General features: G+C 40.1%; 1 protein-coding gene across 1 annotated transcript; it reads right to left on the bottom strand.

Moving 5' to 3' along the window:
- Positions 1 to 2,671: 2,671 nt before the first annotated feature.
- Positions 2,672 to 3,799, bottom strand: LOC100671114 (olfactory receptor 3A10-like). Its single transcript, XM_003416996.2, has one exon. It carries the CDS (start codon positions 3,617 to 3,619, stop codon positions 2,672 to 2,674), a length of 948 nt encoding a protein of 315 aa, XP_003417044.1. The 5' UTR covers positions 3,620 to 3,799.
- Between the last annotated feature and the right edge of the window lie 12,015 nt (positions 3,800 to 15,814).

Raw genomic sequence — 15,814 nt, 5'->3', positions numbered from 1 at the left:
GCTTTTGGTCTTGTTAACTCTCAATTGTTTTTCTGTTCTCTATTTCATTTAATTCTGCTCTGATTTTTATGATTTGCTTTCTTTTGGTGCCTGAGGGGTTCTTTTGTTGCTCTGTTTCTATTCATTCAAGTTGTAGGGATAATTCTTTGATTTTGGCCCTTTCTTCTTTTTGGATGTGTTTTTCAAATTATAGAATTAAGTACAAAATTTCAGATAACACCAGAGTAAATGGAGTAAAACTTGAAAATCCTTCTCCGTTTCTCACTGCTCTCTCTAGTCCGATTCCCCTCCGCAAAAATAATTACCATTTACAGCTCATGGGCTGAACCCAGGACTTTTTCATCACAGGTACATCTACATGCCACATTATCATCCCTTTCTAAATTTAGCCATATGCCATGTACATCCTTCATGACAATACATAAACTCTTCTTTTTAAACAAAAAATATGCTTTTATTAAAATGATTTAAGGAAAACATTAACGACTTGTATTCGTATAGTAGAACTTAAAACTATTCACTTTAGAACAAGAATTTAAAAAAGGCAAGCACTCTGACATAGCCTATTATCATTTGTTTACTATTATTATCCCACCTCTGTGTAATGTGCTCTCAGTTGAACAGAGAGTCTTTGGATATTACAGGATTTTGCACACTGGTGGTCTATACTCAGCTTCTGCTAACTAAATGCTCTCTTCCTAATTCTTTGCAAGAAGAAGATGCTTCTTTGGCTTTAGCTTCAGGCAGTTTCTCTTACTCTTGAGGACAAATGATATTGCATTTCAGGCATGAAGTCAGGAAAGTTTCTCCCTGTTTATGTCAAACTGTATGATTGCCTTTATTTCATCAAAAGAAAGTTTCTTTCTCTTTTTCACTTTTTTAATATTGGGTTCATTGGACATTTTTATAACATCTAGAAATTTCACTGACCTCTTACATGGAAGACAAAACTCTTTTTTGGGTCATGTTTTCTATCAATGAATCAATTCACAAGTACTGTTGAACTTCAGTTATATACTCAGCACTATGCTGGGTGTTTGGAGGACACAGTATGATATAAGACATGGTCCCTGTCCTTAAAGAATTTGTAATCTAGTTGAGGAGAACAAATGGAGAGCAGCAAGGAATACAGAAGAGATTATGATTGTGTCCTTCTCTGAGGGCCACACTCAGTCAGAGAAGACTGAGAACAATGAGTGAAACAGAGGATACATGAGCCATCTGCCAAGGAAGACCCCAACTTGAATGAAAGGCTATAGTCAAGCAATAAAAACTGAGTGGAGAGGTCATGGAGAAAAGATGGCAGGCCTGACATAGGTCTAGGTTTGATATGGTGGGAATCAGAAAGATATTGGTGGCCTTTGGATAAGGAAATGCTGAGAGGCAGACTTTGCTCCAGGGGGATTAACTTGGTAACCTAGGCAGTACTGACAGGAAGATGAGCACAGGTTGCTGAGGAGCCTCAATGGGTCAGTACAGAGCCTGATGAGGTATCTGCTGTCTGAAAGAAGACAACAGTCTGGGTGTAAGAGATCTTTATAGAATACTCAGCAGGACCTGGTGGGTGAATGGGCTTGGTGCATGTCTATGGATACCTCTGGCTGACTGGGAAGTTTTCTGACATCTTAAGTGTTCCACAATGCCTTCCTAAGGCAATTAATAAACATGTCAGATAAGATCAATCTTGGACTTCCAACTTCTTGGTCAGAAAGTGTCTGAAATGGTTCACAGAATGAATTCTAGAAATGGCCACTATTGCATATGAAACAGACTATCATTCTATTAACCATTCCTCTCTGGAGTGCCGTAGTTTTATTCAGTCCTTGTGTCTTGGAGTAAAAATCTGGGTTTCAGCACTCACACACAGATGTATTGCAAACAATCTCTCTCTCTATTCTTTCTTTCCCTAAGAGCCTCCTTGCCTTTTCTAATTACCCATACAGGTATATTAAACAGAGTGCCAAGTATAAATCAGTGTGTTTTGCCATTAAAAAAGAAGCATAGAACTTACTACTTCTCTGTGCTTATTCTCATGGAAATATGATGCCACATTTTTGTGATTTTGGTGGAGGTTTCTGAGAATCAGCTCATGCACTGGCATGTCAATTTCTTTTTCCCATGGAGGGGTTAGTCAGGGCTGGAGCACTGGTTTGGAGAATAGGTGTCTGATAATGTTGCTCTGAAGAAACGTGTTGGCAGGGCCCTCTGACAACTACTAACACTCTGCTCCTAGGGTATGTCCAACTCCAATTTGATTTCATAATCCTAGTCTTATTTTTTGAAGAAGAAAATACTCTGGCATAAATATAATTTGTCTTGAAAAGGGAGCCAAACATTTTGTTTTTACTAGTATTTTCAAAATATTTCAATTGAACAGTCACTAAATTAAAAAATATAAAATAGTTTGTGTCTCCATTTGTTAATGGGTTTGGTTTTGTTTTTGTCCTTCTTAATCCATTTTCTATCAGAGACTTAGATGCTCTCTTGCCTAAGCTTTAGCCTTTCTCTTCAATTAAAGGCAAACGATATTCTTCCCTGGCCCATACTATTTACTTTCCTTGCATCCTGCAGCCCAACCCTGAAGATTCCCCATGCCCATATGTAGGCCTTCAGCATAAGAAAGCCTGGGGGGTACTTAAGGAGGAAGGGATGCTTTGATATCCCTGCCTCCTCACTCTGGGGGCCTCTTCCCTGTAAGCACCCTCTTCAGGGCTCCCTGCACATCAGGGTTTCGGAGGCTGTAGATGATTGGGTTCAGCATGGGGCTGAGGACAGTATTGAAGATCCCAATCCCCTTGTCTTTGTCCGAAGCTGAGACTGAGCCCAGACGCATGTAACTGAAGAAACCAGTTCCATAAAAGATACAGACCACAGTGAGGTGGGAGCCACAGGTGGAGAATGCCTTCTTCCTCCCCTCAGCTGAGCGGATTCGTAGAACTGCAGCTGCGACGTGGGCATAGGACACAGAGATAAGGATCATGGGGATCACCCCCATGAAGGTAGCCCCTGCAAAAAGCAACTGTCCATTGAGGTGAATGCTGGAGCAGGAAAGCTGGAAAAGTGGTGGGAGGTCACAATAGAAGTGGTTGACCACATTGGGGCCACAGAAGTCAAGCACAGACACAGCTACTGTGTGGGTCAGAGCATTGATGAAGGAGACGGTGCAGCAAATGCCCATCAGGGCACTCTGGACTTCATGGCCCATGCGGGTGCTGTAAGTGAGGGGCTGGCAGATGGCCAGGTAGCGGTCATAGGCCATGGCTGTCAAGAGGTGACAGTCCACACCAGCCAGGAGGTGGAAGAAGAAAAGTTGTGAGATGCAGGCAGCATATGGAACTCTGCACTGGTGGGCCAGGAGACATATCAGCATTGGAGGAACAGTGACCGTGATGCACCCAATGTCCAGCAGAGACAGGTTCCTCAGGAAGTAGTACATTGGAGTGTGGAGCTTGGGTTCCACAAAGATGGCGGCCAGAATGCTGAGATTGCCCCCAATTGTGACTACATAGGCAAAGAGGAAGACAGCAAAAAGGATGGGTTGCAACCCTATGTCCCCCGTTAGGCCAAGGAGGATGAACTCCGTGACAGTAGTCCTATTTCCCTGGGCACCTGGATCCATAGGGCACTGTTAAGAGCTATAGTGGGAGGAGAAGACTTGGGCCTGCCAAAAGGGAGAGAGCAACACATTGTAGGCACTTAACTTATGTCTACTTGATGTCGAGGTGATATGGCATGGGCATCCACCAGTTGGAATGGATGCCAGCCTTGAGCTTGAGCAGTGTCCTGGAAGCCCCTACTAGTCCAGGCATTAATCCTTTAGTTGCTAGTTTAGGGAGACATCCAGAATATAGGAGGGAGGGACTGAGGCAGAGAGAACTACTTTGGGGGTATGGGTTGGTGGCTATTTAGGAATCCCACTGCCCTCTCTTGTGTGGAAATTCTTCAGTATTTTAAGAACTATTAAGGCCATATGAACATATGGGAACTGAATAGCATCCCTGACTAATTGAATGAATGAATTCATGAGTGCCTGCAGGGTATAATATAGTAGAATATCACCTAAAGAAGAGAGGTGGGAGATCAAGAACCCATGAAATCAAAACAGATACAAAAAAGGATGAAGTAAGACAGGAGCAAGGAGCAGACCAAAGTACACAAATGCTAGTCAGGAAGTGGGAGAAGAGGCTAAAAATTGAAGCCATAAATGCAATTTCATAAAATACTAACAACATTTGCTAAGTGTATACTAGGAATATTGTGTTAAGCACTTTATATTTTATTTTCTCATTTAATTCTTACAAATATCTATGGGGTAACTACTACTATCTCTATGTGATCAGCACACTGAGGTTTCGAACGTTTAAATAAGTTGCTCAAGGTCACTTGATAAGCTTGTTCTCAAACCCAGGATCACTTGACTTCCAAGCCCACACCTTAATACTATATTGCCACTCAAAAACTTGGATGCATGTTGGTTATTGAGGCTTTATAAATGAAATGATGTGTGATAAAAAGAAGAATGTTATTCCTAGGGCTTTAGATATTAGCATTACCACAGTTATTCAAGGAAGCTGATAGCCAATTGATCCACCCTTTCATTCAACATTTGTCTGTTGAGTGTAGTAAAACTCAGGATGCACTGTAAAACCTGTGAAATCAGGAAACTGCAAAGGTGGAAACCTGCCAGAGAAGAAAAACTTAAATATTTTCCACTAAAAGGAGAGATAGAAAAATGGTAAGACTGCATGCTGTCAAAGGCAGAAAACTTGTGAGACCCAGAAAAATAAGGCAGGCCCCTCAAATTCTAGCCCTCACAGGTTTCACTGTATTTTGACAGATTAGGTATGGGGGGCGAGAGAAAGAGAAAGTTTATCAAGGATTCCAAGGTTCCTGTCTTGAGCAAGTGAAAAAAAGAAATTGTTATGAATGGATCTGGGGGAAGACTGTTGATTACTTGGGCGGGGGGGGGGGCAAGTGGTGGGTATTGCACAGGAAAACAAGGGAATTGAAGTCCCAGAAAGCCTTAAGTGGACTTTCACTTTATCACACATGGTGGCTGTCATGGATGGAATTGTGCCCCCAAAAAATATCTGTCAACTTGGCTAGGTCATGATTTCCAGTGTTGCGTGATTGTCCACTGTTTTGTCATCAGATGTGACTTCTCTATGTGTTGTAAACCCTGTCTCTGCAATGTTGATGAGATGGGATTATCGGCAGTCAATCTACAAGATTAATCTACAATTTAAACCAATTTCTTTTGAGATATAAAAGAGAGAATTGAGCAGAGAGACTGGGAAGCTCATACCACCAAGAGAGCAGTACCAAGAGCAGAGCCTGTCCTTTGGACTGGGGGTCTCTGTGCCTGAGATACTCCTTAACCAGGAGAAGATTGATGGCAAGGACCTCCCTCCAGAGCCTACAGAGAGAGAAAGCCTTTCCCCTGCAGCTGATGCCCTGGATTTGGACTTGTAATCTACTAGATTGTGAAAGAACAAATTTCTCTCTGTTAAAGCCATCCACTTGTGATATTTCTGTTACAGCAGCACTAGATAACTAAGACAGTGGCATTTATGGCATTTTCACAGCTGTGTGGACAATTGAAGAGTGAACTCATGAAATCAAAAGCCCTTTAGGCGTGATTGGGATATGAGACTCTGGAAAGATTATCTCTGAGATTCTCTTCTTCTGGACTCTTGCATATGCTGGGGCACCCCTCTCTCTATGACTGTGCTAGTACTCATTAAGGTCTGGAACTTTCTCCCTCTTTCACACATCAAAACTCTACCCATCCTTCAAAGCTCAATCCTGGGCCACTCTTCCATCTTAGTGAAGTCCTCCTTACATACCTTGTCTTTAATTGATCTTTCCCTCCTCTGATGTGCTGGAAAATTTACAGTCTGAATCATTCTAGTAAATGCATATGGAGAAAGGGACAGAGAACTGAAGCATTAAGAGAAATTGTTTGCCCACATTGGGCCACTCAAAATCCATAGCACAAGACAAAGAGTGTAGTCTGTGCTTATGGTCTACCCCAGGACTCTACACTATTCCCTCACCACCTCTATCCTGTGCTTTTCTGCAAAAGCTTTCTGCCAACTGTTGGGCTCAAACTCTGTTGGGTCAGCATTGACCCTTGCTGGGAGAAAGATGAGTGCTAGCCTCTCACAGGTCCTGTCTTCCTTTTCAGAGTCTACTTCAAACTGGGGCCATGACTAGTTCCCCAAGGTGAGAAGCCACTGACTCCTCAGACATTGTATACTCAGGTTATGTTTCAGTCTCAACCCCAGACGTGGGCAAATTTCAGCTCTATTGACAGCAGCACTCAAATTACAGAGAAGAGTGTCAAAGCTTGCTTTGCCCTAAACAGGAGACTCCCCTCTGGATTCTGGAGTTTCCTCCATCGAATACAACTTTCCTGGCTAGGATCTTATGGAAGCAATACAGCAGGAGAAAATGTGGATCACAGTCTAGTTGGGCAGGAAGGCTCTCAAATGAAGAATTCTCAGAGAGGTTGATAGGCAGCCTGCCTGAGTTCAACATGAGCTAGGAGTAAGAGAGCTTTCAGATGAACTGGTGGGAAGAGACAGCAAAACTAGGAAGACAGAGTTCTCTGGGCTACAGGAAACAGGACCCTGAACAGAAGTCCCAGCCTGATAGAGGAGGTAAGACATGCAATTATCAGTAGGCTGTTGGTGTTTTGTTCTGTTGATTCTGACTCACAGAGACCCTATATGATGGAATAAAATCTCCCTATAGGGTTTCCTAGGCTGAAATCTTTAAGGGAGCAGATTGCTATGTCTTTTATCCCATAGAGCCACTGATGGGTTCGATCTGCTGACCTTTCAGTTAGCAGCTGAGTGCTTAACCACTGTGCCACTCAGACTCCCTTATCAGTAGGTAAGGAGGCAAATTAAGAAGGGCAAATTAATACATTCCCTTAATATGGAAAAACACAAGACACCCAGATTCTTATCTTGGGAGAGGTCTTGCTTAAAACAAGGATATTTCTCCATTCACTAAATGAGAGATGAAGAAAAAAATATCAGATTCTCAGCCACTCTGTATTGAGAAGATATGGGGAGGGGGGGCAGCAAAAACCCTTCTCTGAGTGTAGCCAGGGAAGAAGAATGGAATCCCACAGTACTACCCAGGTTTCTTTCTCTATGAAATCAGGTGAGGAGATTTTTGGAGTCTTTTTTGTTTGGGAGCCAGTGAGGTCTGCTGTGAGAAAAGAAATGTAGATCTGGGATGGTGATTGCCGCTGGGTGAAAGATCCTAAGGGTTTATCTCAACTCTTCTCTCCTCCATTCTAGAAAAGACAGTCAGTAATTTCTTCCTGACAGCTCTTTCCTTCCCATTCCATCGTTGGAGAAGATAAATTTCTTCCCTTATGAGTTTGTGCTATGCATAAATCCCTCCCTAAGTGCTAAGGAAGCTCAGCAAGAGTAGCAATAGAAGTTAGGATAGGAATAATAAGAGTGCTCCCTGGAGGTGGTGGAATCAGAGTGACAGCCAGTGACAGGTAAAATTTCTATCCAAGCACTTTCTATGCATTTCAACTCAAGTTACTTTTATACATTGCCTCTTTCAATCTTTAAGGCAATCCTATGAGTAGTAATCATAATAACTGAGACTTAATTAGATCTTACAATGTACCTCGTGCGCGACCACCATCCATCCGTCAGTGGGGGCTTGTGTGTTGCTAAGATGCTGAACAGTTTTCAGTGGAGCTTCCAGACTAAGACAGGCTAGAAAGGGAGGCCTGGTGATCAGCTTCTCTAATTCAGCAAGTGAAAACCCTATGGATAACAATGGTTTGATCCCCAACAGATTGGGGGGATGGCCCAGAACTGGGCAGCATTTTATTCAGTTGTCCATGGAGTTGCCGTAAGTCGGGGGCCAACAACAACTATGTGCCAAGCAGTGTTTTAAGCACTTTATATGTATTGACTCATTTAACTCTTAAACAATTCAATGAAGTAAGTGCTATTATAATACCCATTTTACAGAGAGGAAAACTGAGGCACCAAGAGGTAAGACGCAATTTAGTAAGGGTTAGTACTGGCATTCAAACCCAGGCAGTCTGGTTCCAAAGTCAGGATTCTCAAATGTTTCATTCTACTCCTCTGAAAAGAGTGATTGGGTGATTTGTACAGCTATTAAGTGGTGGAGCTAGGATTTAAGCCAGTGAATTCAATCAAAGTCAGCAGGGGGATTCATCAGGAATACTCCATCTCTGCCCACTCTTGAAAGAAGCAATTTATTGATACAGGTTATTTAATCTGGTTGGAGTGCAGGAGTATTTGTAGGAAGCCCTTGACACCTTATCAAATATCCTCACAGATTGATTTTTCCAGACTAACTTTAAGGCATGAGGATAGTTGGAGCAGACCAGGGTCTGCAATCATAGGAGTGCAGCACAGTGACAGCGTCTAGCCTTTCTCTGAGCAGCAGCTACCTCTTCTTTATCCTGGATGCATTTGTCTACCTCTCTCTATTGCTCCAGTCATCTCCCACCCTTCTACCCATACCAAGTTCAGTTTGCCCCAGCTCTTCTTGCTCAATTTGCCCTGAAAAATATGTGTTCTTAGCTCCTTCTCTCTACAAAGCCATGTTCAGCTTTGCTGTCTCTCTTGTTCCTCTTCTAAGCACTGGCAGATGTTTGGGTTATTAACAAGTTTCTACCACTAGTATATCCCACCTGAATTTAGAGACCATCTCAAGAATATATTTGACACATTGAACACTAATGATCAAAGTCCAGATGAGTTGCTGATTGACATCAAGGACATTATACATGAAGAAAGCAAAAGGTCATTAAAAAGACAGGAAAGAAAGAAAAGATCAAAATGAATGTCAGAAGAGACTCTGAAAATTGCTCTTTAAAGTTGAGTAGCTAAAGTGAAAGGAAGAAATGATGACATGAAAAAAGTTGAACAGAAGCTTTCAAAGGGCCTCTCGAGAAGACAAAGTAAAGTAAAATGACATGTGGAAAGACCTGGAGATGGAAAACCAAAAGGGAAGAACACGTTCTGCATTTCTCAAGCTGAAAGAACTGAAGAAAAAATTCAAGCCTTGAGTTGCAATATTGAAGGATTCTGTGGAGAAAATATTAAACGACTCAAGAAGCATCAAAAGAAGATGGAAAGAATACACAGAGTCACTATACCAAAAAGAATTGGCCGACATTCAACCATTTCAGGAGATACCACATGAGCAGGAACCAACGGTACTGAAGGAAGAAGTCCAAGCTGCACTGAAGGCATTGGTGAAAACAAGGCTCCAGGAATTGACGGAATACAATTGAGATGTTTCAACAAATGGATGCAGCACTGAAATACTCATCTATGCCAAGAAATTTGGAAGACAGCTACCTGGCCAGCCGACTGGAGGAGGTCTATATTTCTGCCTATTCCCAAGATATGTGATCCCACTGAATGTGGAAATTACTGAACAATATCATTAATATCATGCGCAAGTAAAATTTTGCTGAAGATCATTCAAAAGTGACTGCAGCTGTATATTGACAGAGAACTGCCAGAAATTCAAGCCTGATTCAGAAGAGGACACAGAACCAAGCATATCATTGCTGATGTCAGATGGATCCTGGCTGAAAGCAGAGAATCCCAGAAAGATGTTTACCTGTGTTTTATTGAGTATGTGAAGACATTCAACTGTGTGGATCATAACAAATTATGGATAACATTGTGAAGAACTGGAATTCCAGAACACTTAGTTATGCTCATGAGGAATCTGCACGTAAATCAAAAGGCAGTCGTTCGAAAAGAACAAGTTAATACTGTGTGGTTTAAAGTCAGGAAAGGTGTGTGTCAGGGTTGTAGCCTTTCACCATACCTATTCAATCAGTATGGTGAGCAAATAATATGAGAAGCTGAACTATATGAAGAAGAATGAGGCATCAGGATTGGAGGAAGACTCATTAACCACCTGTATTCTGCCACTGACAGAACCCTCCTTGCTGAAAGTGAAGAGGACTTGAAGCACTTATTGATGAAAACCCAAGACCACAGCCTTCGGTATGGATTACACTTAAACATAAAGAAAACAAAAAACCTCACAACTGAACCAATGAGCAACATCATGATAAAATGGGAAAACATTGAAATTATCAAGGATTTTATTTTAGTTGTGTCCACAATAAACACCCATGGAAGTAGCAGTCAAGAAATCAAACGATATATTGCATTGGGCAAATCTGCTGCAAAAGACCTCTTTTAAAGTGCTGAAAAGCAAAGGTGTCACCTTGAAGACTAAGGTGTGCCTGACACAAGTCTTGGTGTTTTCAATCGCTCCTATGCATGTGAAAGTTAGACCATGAATAAAGAAGACCGAAGAAGAATTGACACCTTTGCATTGTGGTTTTGGAGAAGAATGTTGAATATACCATGGACTGCCAAAAGAATGAACAAATCTGTCTTGGAAGAAGTGCAACCAGAATGCTCCATAGAAGTAAGGATGGCGAGACTATGTCTCACATACTTTGGACATACTGCCAGGAGGGATCTGTTCCTGGAGAAGGACATCATGCTTTGTAAAGTAAAGGGTCAGCAAAAAAGAGGAAGACTCTCAATGAGATGGATTGACACAATGGCTGCAACAATGGGCTTAAGTGTAACAATGATTGTGAGGATGGCGCAGGACTGGGAAGTGTTTCATTCTGTTGTAAATGGGGTCCCTATGAGTCGGAACCTACTCAATGGCATCTAAACCAACAACAACCACTAGCTAGCATTGGAACCTTGGAGAATAGAAAAATTTTTTAAAAAAAGGGAAGAAGGAAGGTAGGAAAAGAAAGGAAGAAACTAATGTTACTTGGATATCACCTTTTGTCAAGTATTATGTGTTAAGCCATTTAAACTTTACAGAATTTCTTGAGAAAAGATCAGTATTGCACAAATAAGAAAATTGAGGCTGATAGAAATTAATTTGTTTAAGGTCACACATGTCATGCCCCCCGTTTGAATGTAGAGCTGGTTCTTTTTCTGCCAACCCCTGCTGTCTCCCTTTTCATCTGTCCATTCTATAACCTGAAAGGTTGAACTGCATCATATCTAGGTTAACTTAAAGGTATTCAATTGTTGATTCGTCTTCCCAGATCAACCTAAAGAATCTCCTAGATAGCCTGCCCAGACTTTCTTGAATTCCTTTGCTCTTTATCCCCATCACTTCCCTGCTGATTTCCCTCTGTTTGACAGATCGGATCCATCCTTCATCCAGTCACTCAGAGGGACTTTTTCACTGCCACTTCCTGAATCCAGAAACCACTCAGTCCTTTATTCTCTACAGATGAGGGGAAAGGCTTGTGAGGATCATTGAATGACAGTCATCCACTCTTAAGTAAGAAGGAAGGAAATTAGATCTCCAGCAGTAGGAAGACTGGTGTGGGGGCTTACCTTCCTGTGAGCACCGTGGGTACCCTGAGTGAGGTTTCTTGTGTAGAGGGGAATGAGTGCTAAGCTCACCCAAGGTGGTCTGTCTCCAAAAGTGTTATAAAGGGAAGGAGGCAATAGAGTTTCTGACCTAGTGCTCTTTCCACTTGGGAGCTAACTAGCACCTTTGTTGCTGTTGTTAGGTGCCTAGAGACCCTAAAAATCACTTGGTGAGGGATTTTACAAGAAAGAAGCCAGAGGCAGACAAACAACCTCAGTCCTTAAGGGTGTTTCTCATCTCCTTGGTGTTTTAAACTGTACTAAAGAAACATTAGATTCATGACATCATTCTAGTCTTCCAATGTATCTAGGAGTAGAGAAAAGATATGATCATCATTTTACAGAGGGAAAAAATAAGATTCAAAGGGCTTAGATAACTTGCTAAGGCCAGACAGTGGGTCCATGGTTGAACTCAGACTGGAATCCAGATAACCTGATTCTGGTATTTTTCTTTCATTTATTTTTCACATTGTGTTTTTAAGGTGTAATTTTTAAAAAAAGAATTCTGGTTTATTAAGGTATAATTTAATTGTAAGTTTGATTAAACTGTACCACAGCCATCAGTATATAAAACATCTCTGTTGCTCCAAACATTTCCCTTGTGCCTCTGTGCAGTGAATCCCCTTCCCCCAGCCATAGCCCATGGCATACACTGATCTGATTTCTCTTCCTATGTTTTTGCCTTTTCTAAAATGTCAAATAAATGGAATCATCCAGTATGCAGCCTTTTTTTAATAACTGGATTCTCTCAGTTAGCATAATACCTTTGAGATTCATACATATCGCTTTTATCAGTAACCCACTCGCTTTCATCACTGAATAGTACAGTTCTAAAAAAAATAATAATAATAAAATAAATGGATATAACACAATTTGTTTACCCAGTGTCTTAGTTTCCTGGGACTGCCATAACAAAATACCACAACACGGGGAGCTTTAAAGAACTAGAATTTATTGCATCACAGTTCTGGAGTCTAGAAGTCCAAAATCAGGTCATCAGTAGGGCTATGCTTTCTCTCTACTGGCTCTAGGAGAAGAGTCTTCCTTGTCCCTAAGATTCTGTAGCCCCAGGTGTTTCTTGGCATTCCTTGGTTCGTGGATAGATACTCACATGCTATCTTCCTCCTGAGTGCAACCCTATTTCCCTGTCTGTCCTCCCCTTTTATAAGACACCAGCCAGAAAGGATTAGGACTAGGACCTACCCTACTCCAGTATGAATTAACTGACACTGTAATACTTCAAAAAATGACCCTATTTCCCTGAACAAAGTCACATTCACAGGGTTTAGGATTTTAACCTATCTTTTGGGAGGACGCAATTCAATCCATGACAGCTAGTCACCAGTTGATGAAATTTGAGTTGTTTTCAGATTTTAGTTATTACAAATAAAGCTACAACAAATATGTACATACATTTCTGTGTATGGATGTACATCTTCATTTTTCCTGGCAAAATACTTGGGAGTGTAATTTCTGGACTCTAAGAAGGGGGTGTTTAATTTTATAAGAAACTGCCAAACTGTTTTTCAACAGCACTCCAACAAATTCCAACAAGACAGTTTTTCAACAAACGTTTTACATTCCAACCAGCAATGTATGAGATTTCCAGTGGCTCCACATCCTCACTGAGCTTAATATCACCAGTCTTTGATTTTAACCATTCTATTAGGTGTGCACTATTATCTCATTGTGGTTTTTTTTTTTTAAAAATTCATTTCATTTTGTTGTTGTTGAGAAAGTACACAGCAAAAACGTACACCAGTTCAAGATTCTGCACGTAGTTCAGTGACATTGATTGTGTTTTTCAAGTTGTGCAACCATTCTCACTTCCTTTTTCTGAGTTTTTCCTCACCCATTAATATAAATTCTTTGTCCCCTAATGTTCCTAACTGTTCTTTCGAGTTGCTTTTACCAATATGATCACATATAGCTAGATCTTGAAAGAGGGTCATGCTCAAGGCAGAAATTCTTTTCTCATTGAGCTAAAATACAGCTTGGTTTTAAGAAGACTTCAGGTGATAGTTTGGTTTAAGTGTTGAAGATTATCTTAGGGCAATAGTTTCAGGGGTTCATCCAGCCTCCATGGTTCCAGAAAATCTGGATTCCATAAGAATTTGAAATTCTGTTCTACGTTTTCCACCTTTTGGTCAGGATTCTTCTATAGAATCTTTGATCAAGTTGTTCAGTAATGATAGCTGGGCACCATCCGATTCTGGTCTCATGATAAAGGAGGCAGTTATTCATGGAGGCAATTAGCCACACATTCCATGTTCTCCTCCTATTTCTGACTCTCCTTCTTCCTCCGTTGCTCCATGCAAATAGAGAGGAATTGTTATGTCTTGGATGGCTGCTTTCAAGCTTTTAAGACCCCAGGCACTACGCAATGAACTAGGACGTAGAACAGAGACAAGAAACATGTTATTTGGCCAATTAACTGGGATCTCCCATGAAACCATGACCCTAAGCCTCCAAACCAAGGAAACAAATCCCTTGAGGTGTTTGGTTGTACATGAGCAGTCTCAGCAGCTACTCTTTTTTTTGCCAGTTCTAACTTTTACAAATCTACAGCTTACTGACAATTACTTTAATCAGCTGTGCAACCCTACCTTTAATCAGTGTGATTTTTCCATCACCATAAACCTAAATTCAGTACTCCATAAGCAATAACCCACCTACCCCCTTTCCTTCTTCTTCTTGCCCCTCTGTTAACCACTAATAAACTTTGTTCTCTGTACATTTGTCTGTTCTTGTCTTTTTGTATAAATGAGGTCATACAGTATTTCCTTTTGTGATCGACTTACTTTACTCAGCACAATGTCTTCAATCTCCATCCATATCATGGCATGTATGAAGACTTCATTCTCTTACTGACTGAGTAGTATTCCATTGTATGTATGTACCACATTTTGTTTATCCATTCATGTTTATCCATTGATGGCATTTAGGTTGTTTCCATCTTTTGGTTATTGTGAATAGTACTGCAATGAACATTGGTGTACAAGTATCTCTTTGAGGCCCTGCTTTCAAGTCTTTTGGATATATACCTAGGAATGAAATTTCACTGTGTTTTTAATTTACATTTCCCTAATGACTAATAGTGTTGAAACTTATTAGTGCCTATTTTCTATCATGTGTCTTTTTGGGTGAAGTGCTTGTTCAAATATTTTCCTATTTAAAAAAATTGAGCAGTTTTTCTACTTCCTGTTGAGTTGTAAGAATTCTTTATATATTCTGGATACCAATCTTTTATCAGATAGGTGCTTTGAAAAGATTTTTTCCAAGTCTATGACTTTTTTTTTCAATTTTTTATCAGTGTACATTTGAGTAGCTGATGGTTTTAATATTGATGAAGACCAATTTATCATTTTTTTCTTTTATGATTAATGCTTTTGTTGTCTTCTCTAAAAAATCTTGGTCTAATGCAAGGTCACAAAGATGTTTCTACTATTCTTTTCTTCTAGGAGTTTAGAGTTTTAGCTCTTAGATTTAGATCTGTGATCCATTTTGAATTTATTTTTTGTATGATGTGAGGTAAAGATTGAGGTGTTTTTTATTTTTATTTTCTGGACACATAGATGTACAGTTGTTACAGCACGGCTTATTAAAAAGATTATTATTATTTTGGATTAGCTTGTCACCTTTTACAAAAAGAATTGACCATATATGTTTGCATCTATTTCTGGACTCTTATTTTTTTCCATTGATCTATACGCCTAACCATACACCAATATACATTGTCTTGGTTACAGTAGCTTAATAGTAAGTCTTGAAATCAGGTAGTTTAAGTTCTCCAAGTTTGCTCTTTTCTCTGAATTGTTTTGGCTCTTTCAGGTCCTTTGTGCTTCCATGTAAAATTTATAAGCAGCTTCCCAACGTCTAAAAAAAAAAAGAAAGAAAGAAAAATACCTTGCAAGCTCTTTAGATCAACTTGGGAAGAACTGACATCTTAACAATATTGAGTCTTCTGGTCCATGAACATGACATATCTTTTTATTTATTTAGGTTTTTTACATTTCTCTCAGCAACGTTCGTAGCTTTCAGTGTATAGGTCTCACACATATTTTGTTAAGCTTATCTCTAGCTATTTCATGTTCTTAGTGGTATTATAAATGACGTTCTTTTAGAGTTAACTTCTAATTGTTTGTTGCTCATATATTTAAACACAATCTTTTTTTTTTTTTTTATGTTGACTGTGCATATGTTGACCTTACTAAACCAACTTATTCATTCTAGTAACTTTTTTATAGATTGTTCAGGATTTCCAACAAAGATGGTCATGCCATTTATGAAGACAGTTTTATGTCTTCCTACTTCCAACATGTATAAATTTATTTCTTTTTCTTGCCTTGTATAAAACCTCCAAC

Source organism: Loxodonta africana, chromosome 18, assembly GCF_030014295.1.
Source record: "Loxodonta africana isolate mLoxAfr1 chromosome 18, mLoxAfr1.hap2, whole genome shotgun sequence".
Lineage (NCBI taxonomy): Eukaryota > Metazoa > Chordata > Mammalia > Proboscidea > Elephantidae > Loxodonta > Loxodonta africana.
Note: the sequence above shows the minus strand (reverse complement) of the source record. Positions and strands in the feature narration are given on the sequence as shown.